This window comes from Genypterus blacodes, unplaced genomic scaffold, assembly GCF_046128005.1.
Source record: "Genypterus blacodes isolate CSIRO-AG114 ecotype Tasmania unplaced genomic scaffold, CSIRO-AGI_Gbla_v1 ptg000007l_1, whole genome shotgun sequence".
NCBI classification, from domain to species: Eukaryota; Metazoa; Chordata; class Actinopteri; order Ophidiiformes; family Ophidiidae; genus Genypterus; species Genypterus blacodes.
In genome coordinates, this window is record NW_027466821.1 from 4,545,629 (window position 1) to 4,558,988 (window position 13,360).

Genomic DNA, 13,360 nt, shown 5'->3' on the forward strand with positions numbered 1-13,360 from the left:
AATGATGCCTTTAGTTTATTTTTATGCCTGTATTCTTATTTATTTATCGGTGTCTTATCTAATGTTCCTTCATAACTTTAGTGTGCTTTTCGAAAAGAGGCATTACTACTTCTTCTTCTCTTTCTTTTCTTTTATCATATCAACAAAGGACCAATCGTTTATTTCAAGTTTTAATTTGAAAGGCCTAACCAGAACCGCTGTTCTCGCCTCACATCGCTGACAGTCGCTGTCGGTCAGACGGCCGGAGAGAAGAAGGAGGGGGAAGGTGGGGGGAGGAGGAGGAGGAGGAGGAAAAGGGAGAAGAGGAGGAGGAGGGAGGCAGGCAGGCAACAGGGACACGGTAACCTGCAGGCGCACTCACATGGTCCTGCTGCAGCGGAGCTCTCAAACCACCGGGACCCTCCAAACGCATCACACACACACAACTCGGCTCCATTCTTCTTCTTAAACTCTCCTCCTCAGGTTGCTTCTTTTGTTTTTTTTGTTGTTTTGTGTTTTTTGCATCCCTCCTCCCGCAGCCCAGGGTCGGTCGGGCCGGTAGTAAGCGCCATGGCTCGGGAGAACGGAGACATCAGCAGGGGAGAGACGTGGAAAAAACAAGTCGACGAAATCAAGAAGAGCTTTGATTTTAAAGAAGTCCTTGGCACGTGAGTAGACGGCTGATTGATATGAATAACTTCCCGTGACAATTTTCCACAAAGCGTGTACCTGTTCTCCTCTATTGTGAGTTTACTGTGACCTCACTGGACTTATTGGTATTCCTGTAGTATTCCTCTGATAGTTCCTTAGGGGCTGTACGAGCCTTCCTTCAGCCCCGGATCGATAGAATATAAACAAAGGATTGATTGATCATTATCACCTTTCAGGCTTTATGGAACGTCTCATCCCACACAGAGTTGGGATGAACAGTAACATAAACAGTGAGGTGTTCAAGAGTGGATTAACACCAAATGCTACTTTGCAACAATTTGGTCATAAGGACGTTTAATGCCAGTCAGCATAGTTTACATCAAAACTTTTCAAAATTGTAGTGTGTCATGTCTCCAATGGCAACCCAATGGACTTGGAATATCTCTGGTTCTCTTGATCATTTCATTGATGTTTATGGCAGGGGTTCTCAGACTGTGATACGTGTACCACCGGTGGTACTCAAATCCCCCCCCCCCCCCCCTCTCCCCGTGGTACCCAGATTAAAATGTGAGAACAAAAAAAACATCATTATATCTGCATGGGGCTTTCCTGTATTTATAGCGGGACTTAGATTGGATGTCATAGACTAATACTTGTTGTTGTTGTTCTATCCCTGGCAGAGTAGCAACACTGTGATTAACGCCTACAAACATCCTATGATATGATCCCCTTTTATATTCCCCTAGCACTAATAGCATACAGTATGTGTGCTGCCTCACAGACGGCTTCTTAAGACTTTTATCTGATCTCTGATACTTTGGTTTGAACATTCCTACGATACTACTATGATCCATCCATCTTTCAGCCTTTGTGATAGGTGTCTCATTTATGGGCTTGTGTATCATCCAACGTGCTTGCGAGTGAGTTTGTAGTGACTTTATTGTCATTTTTGAAACATTACATAACATTCCTGGAGTTGATTTGTATTGTACTGACAGCAGGAATTCAACCTGCCACAGGAAGTTCAGCCTCTCAGCAGCAGCAGCAGCAGCAGCATTGTCCCACTCAGAATCGCTTTGTCTTGTTGTTTTGGGTCCTGAATAAGATTTGATTTGATGCCTTCTCTGCTCTTCCTCCTTCCTGCGTAGTGCTCTTGCCTCCTCTGTCCCGCCTCCCTCCATCTTTTCGCTTCTCACTCATTTAACGACCAGAGGAAACAGGTCGTCACCTGCTAAATCTCTTAACAGCCAGTCCCTGTAAGCATCCATTGGCCTGCTCTGTTTTCCCGCTGGGAGAAAAGAAGTGTGTTCCATTGGACAGCAGGCCTCTACGAGACACACACTGTGCGTCCAGATTGGGATTACCAGTGCATGGGATTTGGAAAAGTTATTTCACTTTGTGTGAAGAGGAGGACAGAGAGCATGGTTGGTCTGTTTTTTATGCTGCAAAACAGCTGATATGTAGACCACACACACAGACAGACACACTCTGGGGCAGAATTGTCGGGGACCCAGTGATCCAAGTCGGCCATGTTGCAGCTACACATTAACCAGAGTTGCTGACGGGTCTTTGAACCAGACGCATCAGCAGAAAAAGGCACAGGAGGTGTGTGTGTGTGTGTGTGTGTGTGTGTGTGTGTGTGTGTGTGTGTGTGTGTGTGTGTGTGTGTGTGTGTGTGTGTGTGTGTGTGTGTGTGTGTGTGTGACAACAGGAACTGAGGAGGAAGAGAGGCTGAGTCAGGAGCGGCTATGAGAGTTTTGATCAGTGTGATGAAGCACACAGACAAGGGATACAAGCAGCAGCAATTTATTGATAACGGAGAGACTAACAGAGATACACATCAGTTACTGTTACTGGCAGTGTGTTCAGGTGCACCAAAGCCAGTAGGAAGCAGGTATGGGCGACTTAACTAATACCATAGCAAGAATAGAATTGTGACTGCAGTGTCAAATAAATTGTTGGGTCAGCTTTTTTCCGAGCTGTGGCCCCGCTGACGGGCTGATTGATTGGCAGACGATTCAGCTGGTTGGCTGGTGAGACAACTACACCAACATCTGACCCATTATGCTCAGTCACAACACACTCCTAACATAGTGTGCATGTGGCCTGCGTGTGTGTTATCACACATCTTTTGCACTTAAAATGATTGGCCTTCGTCACTTAGGGACTTTCTGTCCCTGAACAATGCATTCACAGAATCTTTGTAGTATTCGCTGATGTTAGCCATGTACAGCACACGAATCTGTCCTTGGTGTCTTGTTACCCTCCCCTGGTGCGTATACAGCAACGCGTGTGTCCCTGTTGCTCACTACTCAATAATTCATCACCAACAGCAGTGCGTGTATGTGTGTGTTTGAGAGAGAGAGAGAACCCAGGGCAAAGAACTGTCAAAGAAAGATGAAGAATGGCGTAGAAGTGAGGAGATACACCCTGTGTATGTGTGTTTGTTTGTGTACACCTGTGTATTCAGTTGTCATGACAGCAACATTTAGTTTTACCATCGCGATCAGTGCACCTCAAAGTTTTCTCTCAACTTCATCATTAGCTTCACGTTTGGGAGTCTAGGTTCAGGTTAGAGGTCAAAGCCTAAATGGACTCCCTGGAAGGTCTCCATTAGTGTGTGTGCACGTGCCTGCGCATTAATGTGTGCCATAACGACAGAGCAAAGTGGTGGTAGTGCATTGTGGGAATGTTGCTGTGCCATCTAGGGCACGCTGCCCTTAATTGATGTTCTACTTCCCCGCTGCTGGCACTGTTCTTTCGACTGTTTCAGGGACCGCAGAACACACACACACCTCTCTCTCTCTCTCTCTCTCGCTCTCTCTCTCTCTCTCTCTCTCTCTCTCTCTCTCTCTCTCTCTCTCTCTCTCTCTCTCTCTCTCTCTCTCTCCAAGTCTCTCTATTTTGCTCTCTTTATGTCTGTATCTTTTACTCTGTGGATTTCCCTGTGAGCCCCGCTGTTAAACTTTAGCAATCTTTCATATTTTGGGAAGTGTAAAAAGTGCAGTTGGGCAAAGACACAACGGTTATTTCAAAGCTTTTTCTCCATAAATATCTGCTTATAAATAGAAGAAGGAGCAGCGCATTTGCTGTGTGTCAAACCCAACTTCACTGGTGGACAGCTCGCTTTCCTCTTCAATCACTCGTGTGTTTTGGCTTGAGTGGGTGTGAGCACTCATAATCCTTTCAGACGTCACATTTCAAAGGCATGGCGGTGATGTGTGTTGTTGATGTCATGGGTTATCTGGTTACTTACGGGGGTATCGTATGTTGTTGTTGTTTTCGTCTCTTTTCAGTCACAGATGAGCTCAGGATTTCAATATAGATTAAGCCTGACTAGACTGATCCTGTGTCTGCGTTACTAAATCTGAGCGATGCTATTCTTTGTTGTGTCTTAATGATGATAAAACTTTTGTACATTATCGGATAAGCACTCTATTTTAAGCCTCTGGCCGATCACATACAGCTCATAATGGACTCACAGCCTGTTGTCTATGTACTGTTGTGCAGCCCTATGCAACATCTGCTTGCATGCTGCAGTGTGTCTGTACATGCTATGGAAGCACAGTTCTGGTTGTAATCATGGAGAAAATAGAAATGAGACAGTTTGATCTCTCTGCCTTGGAAAACGGTCAGGTAATAGTTATTATTGACTTACTGGGAAATACAGTATATGATGTTTGTGGAATGTTCTCCAACTCTTTGAGAACTCTTGAAGGAATTCCACCTGTGTACATTGTTGTACAGAGTTGTACATGGAGTCCCGTATTTCTTATTTCTCTCTCTTTGTTTGTGTGTGATTGCTTACTAGAATACGAATACGGACAGGATTTAGATGCTTTTAAATTGCTGTTCTCTTGTGCTCTAAGCGTTATGATGGTTCATTCACCTCCTTTCCTCTCCAACCTGTCCAGTGGGTGATCTGACTCACATAGAAAAAGACTACATGAGTACTTTTGGCCAGCTGATGAAATGGATCACTCGCCGGTGTTGCTTCAGTTTGTTTCTCCTGGCCGAAGGATTTGGTTTCAGTCCTGCTGTGTAATCCAAAAGGGTCTCGACAACAACATCTGCGGTTTGAGGGGGAAAACAGGGCATGCTGGGACACAAATGTTGCTTGTTGTGATGGAGCGAGCAGTTGGTAGGATGACCGTATTTTTGTTACTGACTCGAGTAAGAGAACATGAGGGGTGAGGGGGTCGGTTGAGTTGGTGGAGATGAAGTATCCAGATGACCTCAAGTTGGAGCATCAATGTCCAAAGCAAGTTCCGGCGCTAATGCTGATAATCTGTCACCCAATGCTTTGGGATTAGATCCAGTAACACAATTTCTTTTGAAGGTTCACTGAACAGTTGCACAAGTCTAAATCAGTGTTGCGACTCAGATGCTTGCGCTGTGTATTCTGGCAGAAGAAAGGCAAACAGGTTGGACTGCCTGGAGGGGAAAGGAGAAGGAGAAAGGCTCTCCTCTCCCCTGTGTGAGTGTGAGGCAGAGCGTTGCTGAGAGAGAGAGTGTGTGCAGGGCAGAGCTTGTTTCCTGTACAAATCAAGATTAAAGTGTTGTGGTTACCATCAGGGAAATGCTCTCAGACTGAGCTGTGTGTGGGAATGGCTTTGCTCGTACTTTTACCTCAAGCCATGAACAAAGCAGTGTGAAGTTCCGAGGCATTTTCACACCTGTAGATTCTTTGTGTATTTCACTGTGTGATTTGGTATTTTGTTCAGTTGGGTTTCACAATAGTCACATTAGAATGCTCAATGTGCTCCGAGAGGTCTGAAGACAGGAGTGACAAAATCAAAACAATTTCCCATCTAAGGTATTCCTAGTCGTAGTCGTGTGTTAAGGAAATCCACTAATAGATCAATCGATCACCCTCCAGTTGTCTAGTTCGGGACATGTTCAAACCAGGGACAAATCTAAGCGTGAAAACATCCTAAGTGCTATAGGCAGCACGGCATCTAACTTCACGCCACTAAACACCTCTGGACTCTGGACTGGATAAACTTATCCCACTATGCATTTCATCAAAGAGGCTGAACACAGTTGCCAGCTTCATCTCCCTTCCCTACCACACAAAGCTCTCTGCAAGCTCTCCGCGAGCTCGCATGAGCTGTCATTGGCTGAATCAGTGTGTGCCGGCGTCACGGTTGGAGAGAAATGAAGATAGAACTCTCGACATTTTCCTGTATGACAATGTCACCGTTAACATTTTAAGTCTGTGAAAACCTCCAGCGGTGAAGTCTGATGGCTGTGATTACCTGCTGAATGCTGACAGAAGAGCGTGCCAGAAAGCAGCTTAGCATTTTCTCTTTCTGCTGCGTCTGACAGAGCAGCTGAAAAGTACAACAAATGCTGAGGAGGAGGAGAGAGGAAAGGCAAAGAAGTGGTAAAGAAAGTAAAGATGCTAAGGCACATATAGGGCCACTGTACGTTCACAAACCTTTCCGTTTCCGTGCTGAGGAAACAGCGCCCTCTACCTGTTTTGTACTGTCAAGCGTTCCAGCGCGCTTCCTGCCCAACCTCACTCAAATTTGCGGCGATTTCTCTCACCTGAAATCGCCATTCTCTCAATTGGATTTGATTGAAGATTGACCTTTGACTTGTGTGTGGAAATTCGAGAGCAAAAAGTCGAGACATCTTTGCCGGGAGAGCAACGGAATTTAGTTTGCAAGCCGCAGAGGGAAAGCTTTTGCCCCTTAGAAGCCGCACTCTTGACTAATCAACGGTGTTTACCAACATGTGACTGATTCAAAGCCTTTTGAGAATGAGCAGAGGCAAATTCCAGCATGTGAAGATGTTTTCGAACATAAAATAGTCAAACGTGATCGTCGGAATCCCGCTCTCACATTTAATGGCGCCGCCCTTGACATTAGGCACAGAATTAGCGCAGTAATTTTGCCAAATCAACACAAAAAGCCCTAATCAAATGCGGTTCAAAGAGGATGAAGGCCGATGTTGCGTTCAGAATGAATCATCAAACACGCGTCTTGCCTGTGCTTCATCTCGTCCCCTTTTCTTGCCACGTGTCCCCTATTCAGACTGCGGGTAGCGACAGAAGAGGTCACACGACTGCCATTGATTACATTTTCCAAAGGCCTCGTCTAGTGCCGCTCTGGTAAATAAAAATGTGAGTAAAATTGACCTCTATTGATTGCCAAAGAGTGCACTTGTGACCGGCATGACAATAAGTAAATCATGTTTCCAAAAGGCCCTGTTAACGCTGCCGTCATTTCTTTTGGATTGGTGGTGATTTATGTAAAGGTTCACTTGCAGCAGCCAGTGTGCAAGTGTGTGTAGGTGCTCGTGCTTGTGCATATCCTGTGGGGTGCATGTATCACAGCATTATGAGCTGAGACGGGCATTTCTCTTTGATTTGGTGATGTATAACATAAAAATGACAATGAGCAGTACCACAAACCAACACAAAAGGACTTATTTCATGCCAAATTTCACAATCTAGAAGTCTCTGTTGTTTTTTCCCTCCCTGAGTTTCTTCTTCTTCTTGTCTGGGCGCAAATACATGCAAATTGTCCAGGGTTGAAAGAAGAATTGCAATTATAATTATATTCTGGGATATTGCAAATGTTGTCTTCTCAAGCTTGAAGACCGACTTCACGGAATAGAGAAAGATAGTTTTAATTTATAGTTTAAGCAAAGTGACTTTTGCTTTAGTTTACTTGTAATTCACTCTAATAACCCTGTCTGGACTTGAAAGTAAGCTTACCGTAACAACAGACGCCAAAATAATATTAGTGTGCGCGCAGGAGGTTGCTGTGGTAACGACTAGCTGTTGCCCATGATATTGTGAATGATCGCCCCCGTTAATGGAAGCAGAGCAGCGAGCGGCTCTACTGCCGGGCCAGCACACACTCCGTCTTCTGGACAGGTAATTTAGAGGCCGACTGTACACACTCGCATACACGCACGCCTTCAAAACACACACACACATATTCGCAGTCACACACCTTTAGAACACACACTCAAATACATACAGTACAGTATGTATGCTGGCTCACACACACAGAACCAAGACAGTATTACAGTCGCTCACCATTCAGTATCACAAAAAAGTCTTTGGCTTAAGACATGCCAAAAGTCAAACACACACATACACACACTCTGCTCTCATAAGAATTACACTGAACATTGTGTCACACACACATTTACACACTCGTCGGCACCTTAGAGGTTTTTCTGTATTATAGCAGACCTACTTTCACTAAGTCCCACTACTGTACTTCAAATAGTATGTCTGTGCGTGTGTGTGTATTTATGCAACTCAGTTTGGCCTAGTTATGTTTTAGTCGTCCTTGAGCAGAACACAGTGCCCCCCCTCCCCCCCACACCCACACACACACTACCAAACTTCCAACTTCGTAACTACCTTAGCTTTGATATTGTGCATGAGAGAGAGGGGTGGGCGGAGTCAGAGCTAGTGTTACATTTTATGCAAAAGCTATTTCACCATGTGTCTGTGTGAGAAAGAGAGAGAAAATGTTGCATGCATCATCAGTCTAGTCAGAGCTGCATTGTTATTTAGCTGTTATTAGACTGGCCCAGTGCCAGCATTCTGCACACGCACACAACAACACACACACACACAATGTATATGTCACCGGACCTCCTTCGCAGATGTGCTCATTGGCGGGTTAATGTGTTGACACCAGCATGAAGCTGTGTATGTCACACACACTGTCTCACGCTTGTGTGTGGCTTGGCTGTCATCGATTTGTTTTGTCATGTATGAAATGAACCTGATCAACCTAAGTGGGTGATGCAATGTTTCCGTTGGGTTAGGGGTGGGTGGGGCTCTGATCCGACCATTCATGAGTCTGTCGTGCACCCAATCTCAGATGTTATTCAAACTATAGAAACCCTTTAATGCACACTAATGGGGTTATTTTTATTACACGAATTGGCCACAGGGGGCGCTACACTGTTTAACAATTTGTGCACGGATCAGTTTATTTGTCAGGATATGTCCGAGTTGGAAGAAACAAGGTGGCATCTTAGCACAGTTTAAGCTTTTTTACACAGTATCGGTCCCAAGTAGAGTGTTACTTTTAGTGGTCACAACAAGGAGACATACAGGGTCCCGATTGGCCCGTAGAGGTCTGCGTCATTATTACGCTGGTGTTGTTTGTCGCTCTCTTATTGTAATTGCAGTAACAGCTTTATTTATGGAAGTGCCAACTCGTGCAGTTTTCCGCTCGAATGCTCGTTGAAATGTCATGTCGGGAATCAAAAGAACACGCCCACATTCTCGCCCTGCCGTTGATGAAAAGGACTTTTGACGATTTTCACAGTTTCCCGGAATATATGGAATGACATAATGTCACAACTGAAACTCGCCCCAGGCTTCAAAATCATCAAAGAACCGCACCTTTCGCAGCTGTGAAAATGACGACTAAGCCAATGAAGCCACAGAAGCTTAGCCCACACATCGGCACTCACTCCTAATAAGCAAGTGTGCTTGGCTGCAGGCTGTCGCTGGAATCAGACAGGGGCTGTTTTGTTGAATGGCCAGTTTAGTCACACCTAGTGCAAACCCTCTGCCGCGGCTTACACACCCCTCTGTGCGTGGACGTGTGTGTGTGACTCATATTAAAGTGACGTTAGCAGTGATTGAATGAGTTTGCAATGTATTGCCAGTGCCGAGATAAAATGGAATCACCGCAATGTGCTGTTACGCAAACATGTTAACACTTGTTTCCCTGAACCCTGTGTGTGTGTGTGTGTGTGTGTGTGTGTGTGTGTGTGTGTGTGTGTGAGCAAGTATGAACTTGTGCGTGTGTATGTAATCAAAATGCGCTTGAGTGCCAATATTTCAACATTAAAGATTTGTATCATTGTCTCATGTTTGATCATCACAAACAGAGAGAGAGAGAGAGCTGACTTAGACAGTTGGCATCACTGGTTCTGTCTGTGAGCAGGGTGTTGAGCTACATTTGTTTCCATCTGTGACACATTTAATCAAAATTTGTAGATACTAAATATTACCATGAAGTACGAAGTCTGTGGGCTGTAAGAGACACGTTGTCTTTGTGCAGGGGATAATGATATCTGCTGTGGTCTGTTTTGTTACCTCAGCCAAGGAGGATGTGTTTTCACCAGGGTTTGTTTGTCCCTTATGTTTGATTGTCTCAAAAAGTAACAAATGGATTTTAATGTTATTTTGTTGGGGTCAAGGAAGAGTTGCTTTGATTTTTGAGGCGGAGTCAGAGCAGGATCCGGACACAGGGTTTGTCTTCACCCCCTGTAACATTACAATATAAGTGATTATTCTCAATCTAGAAAACTTCTCGCTGCTTGTTTGTCTCTGCCTGTGTCATACTCTCTTAGTGTGATTGTACTTGTAAGACTGGGAATCTCCATTATGGTGTGCCGACAGGGTGTGTGTGTGTGTTGAAGGTCAGATTAGATAAACTGTCTCTTGCTCTGTTATCAAATCAGCTTTGTCTCCATCAGTTTATTAAAGGAAGGTTCCGCTGCTTTTTTATTTGAAGGAGTAAGGCATATTTTGAAAATTAAACATATTTAGAAAAGCACAATGCACTGGGTATTACCCGAGAACAATATTTGATCTGCTTGTAGTCAAGTTCCCACTTGTTTCAAGTACAATACTTAGAGTGTAATGATCTGAAACACAGTTTCCGTAAATAATAGCCATCGCTGGAAGTGAGTTAATGTTCAGTGTCGGAGTAAATGCTGCATCTCTACTAGCCGGAAAAATCGGTAATCCATCCACACATTAGTTGGCTTTTTAGTCCTATAAATGATTGTAGTCATTAATGCAGTGTTTAGAACCACTGCGTCATTTGTCACATTGTCCTGTAATTCTGTCTTGTTTTCCTGAAACTTGTAATATCTGAAACCTTTTGTTAATATCTCATGTCTTATCGCTATGAATCTGTGCATACACATTGGGACACATTACTCACTCTCTCTCTCTCTCTCCCTCTCTCTTTCTCTTTCTCTCTCTCTCTCACTCTCTCGCTCTTTCTCTTTCTCTCTCTCTCGCTCTCTCTCACTCTCTCTCTCTCTCTCTCTCTCTCTCTCTCTCTCTCTCTCTCTTTCTCTCTCTCTCTCTCTTTCTCTCTCTCTCTCACTCTCTCGCTCGCTCTCACTCTCTCGCTCTCTCTCACTCTCTCTCTTTCTCTCTCTCTCTCTCTCTCTCTCTTTCTCTCTCTCTCTCTCTTTCTCTTTCTCTTTCTCTCTCCCCCTCCCTCTCTCAGCCACAAACCACTATTGATACCCTATACATGTCCAAACGCATCCACATCACGCAGGCCAGGGCACTGTGATTGAAATCAACAGAAGAGAAGCCTCCTGACTTCCTCGCAGTGGTCAAGGCTTGGCTGTTACCATGGCAAATCCATACATCGCTCAATGTGGGTGCGCCTGTGTATATGTGACTGTATGTGTGTGAGAGAGAGCGAGTGAGTGAATTAGTGATATGATGTCTTTTCTGCGCAGTAGCTCCCTATTTCCACTTTATGACTGTAATATTGCACTTGTGGGATCACAGGAATCATTTCCTGGCACGCCCAAATGAAACAGCCACCATTTCAGTTATTGGTTCCGCCTGTGCTTTTCGTTTGGGAAAGGTCTATTTGCTATTGAAATCAACAGTACAATATACTTGATTGTTGAAATGAATTGGGAAATGCATTGTATTAAATTATCCATTTATTGTATTCAAATGACTAAACAATAACAATGGCCGACAGAACAAATTCATTGTGTAAGCAAACCACCTCTGGTGGGTGTGTGTCCTCACCCTGTCACAAAGGATGAGTCCCTACGCCCTACAAAGATATTTTATTTTGGTCATGACCTTGATAGCTTAACTGACTCACAGAAGCTTCAACTCACTTCACTTCTGCAGGGAACAATCCAAAATTCACTCTAAATTTCACACTATTCTTCATGTTGGGCCTCTGCATTGTGTCATAAAGTGCTCCTCTTCCAACCTATTGAGAATGCACTCGTTTGGTGGCACCCAGTTTTGTCCATCTGCATACAATTCTTGGTGCCGCTCTCTCTCTCTCTCTCTCTGTCTCTCTCTCTGTCTTGCTGACGTAGCTGTTAACTTGGTTTGCTTCCAGCAGGATTAAGGAGCTGGCGTGAAAGCTTTGTCATTTCACCCTGCTGAGAACTAGTTTAGAACACTTCATGATTTGGCAACACTAGCACCTTGATGTGTTTACAATATAGAGCCAGATAGCAATTTATTACGTTTTGCGGCTGTAGTCGTCCAATGTTCCATTTTGAACATTTTATTTGTCGAATTGTTTGCTTTCTTCTGATTGGTGGCTTTAAGGCAATGGTGGTCCATATCTTGGTTATTTCATCCATGCAAATTATTTGGACATTCTGAAAATTATTTGGACAATGTGTATTATTGTACTAAAGGCATTGGTTGCTCTACATGCATGTCCCATCTGTCCTGGCACTGCTTGTAGAGTGAAGCCTGTACTTGTTATCCATACTGGGAAATGGCTTGGATTTCACTGGCAGTGATTTTCCAATTGTACTTGATATGTCTATATTGTACATCTTAATTGCACAGAAGGCTTTTCGTTCTTATCTCTTTCTCTGACATCTTTGTCTTCCGCTATCTTATCCACAGCGAGAATACAGACTATAATTGGCACTTAATTGCTGCCGTGGCAACAGTACTGTGTAAGCCTACACGTTTAGCAACAAAGGCGTATAGTGTGTGCACACACATGCATGCATGGTAGCTGCCTTTACTCCACTCTAAATGCTTTTACATTTCATCATCTGTCATATTGAATGGGAGTGGTAGTCCGGTTTGATCTGGAAGTACAAGTAAGTGTGTGTGTGTGTGAGAGAGAGAGAGAGAGAGAGAGAGAGAGATTGTTTACATTTTGCCTCTTGCTTTTCTGCTCTGCGGTGTTCGCACCGCAGCCATAATAAAATCCTTTCCCCCTCGTGCCTCGCCTCTCGTTACCATGGTGATTCAGATCAGTGGTTCTCAGCCTGTGGGTCGGACCCCAGATGAAGAAAAAAAGGGATTGGCCAGACATGTTCAATATTTACTCCCAAATGTCAAATGATCTTTTAAGTTATTCTTTTCATTAAGGTGTAAAGACAATATTTACATTATTTGTCAGGGGCTGAAGGCTACCAAATTGAGGTGAAAGGAGAGTGAATATTACATTTATCAAGTGGCCAAAAACAGGAGGCAAGTGGGTTCGTAATGCTGTGTAATGTTTGATGTGCCTGTGGTGCTCAGGGCTGCCCCTAGTGGTCTCCTCCTAAGTTTTTTTCATGTTTTCAAAATCAATTTATTGCCTTAAACATTTGATCAAAGTGGCACAATACAGTATCTCTGCGTAAATGCACTGTATCTCATTCAGTTAATCGCTAGCCCAAATATGACTGGGTTGGTCTAAAGTGAGTGAACTATAGATGCAGCTACAGTTTGGAATCTCAAAAGCTTTAGTACTATAAGCATTACATTGTGTATGAAGTGAGCAATTTTGTTAATGGTGCTCTGAATCTGCGCTTTCTTCTCACCGTGGAGCCGCAGGCACGGTGTGGAGAGATTTTCATCCATACACTGAGCAACACTCACAGCTCAGTCTGTAACAGTTTGTGGGTTTTAATAAGTTTATCTGCGTTCTGCAGAGAATGACACTGTCTCATCACCGGTGGCACCAAAAAACAGCACAGATTCACTTTTACTGTAAATAATAGTGTC

General features: G+C 44.0%; 1 protein-coding gene across 1 annotated transcript in view; it reads left to right on the forward strand.

Moving 5' to 3' along the window:
• Positions 1–322: 322 nt before the first annotated feature.
• The window catches only part of camk1da (calcium/calmodulin-dependent protein kinase 1Da), a 40,395-nt gene continuing 27,357 nt past the window's right edge, over positions 323–13,360 (forward strand). The window contains exon 1 of the mRNA XM_076153943.1: positions 323–647. Within this exon, the coding sequence (XP_076010058.1) occupies positions 550–647 (98 nt within the window). The 5' untranslated portion in view covers positions 323–549. The remainder of the gene's footprint in view (positions 648–13,360) is intronic.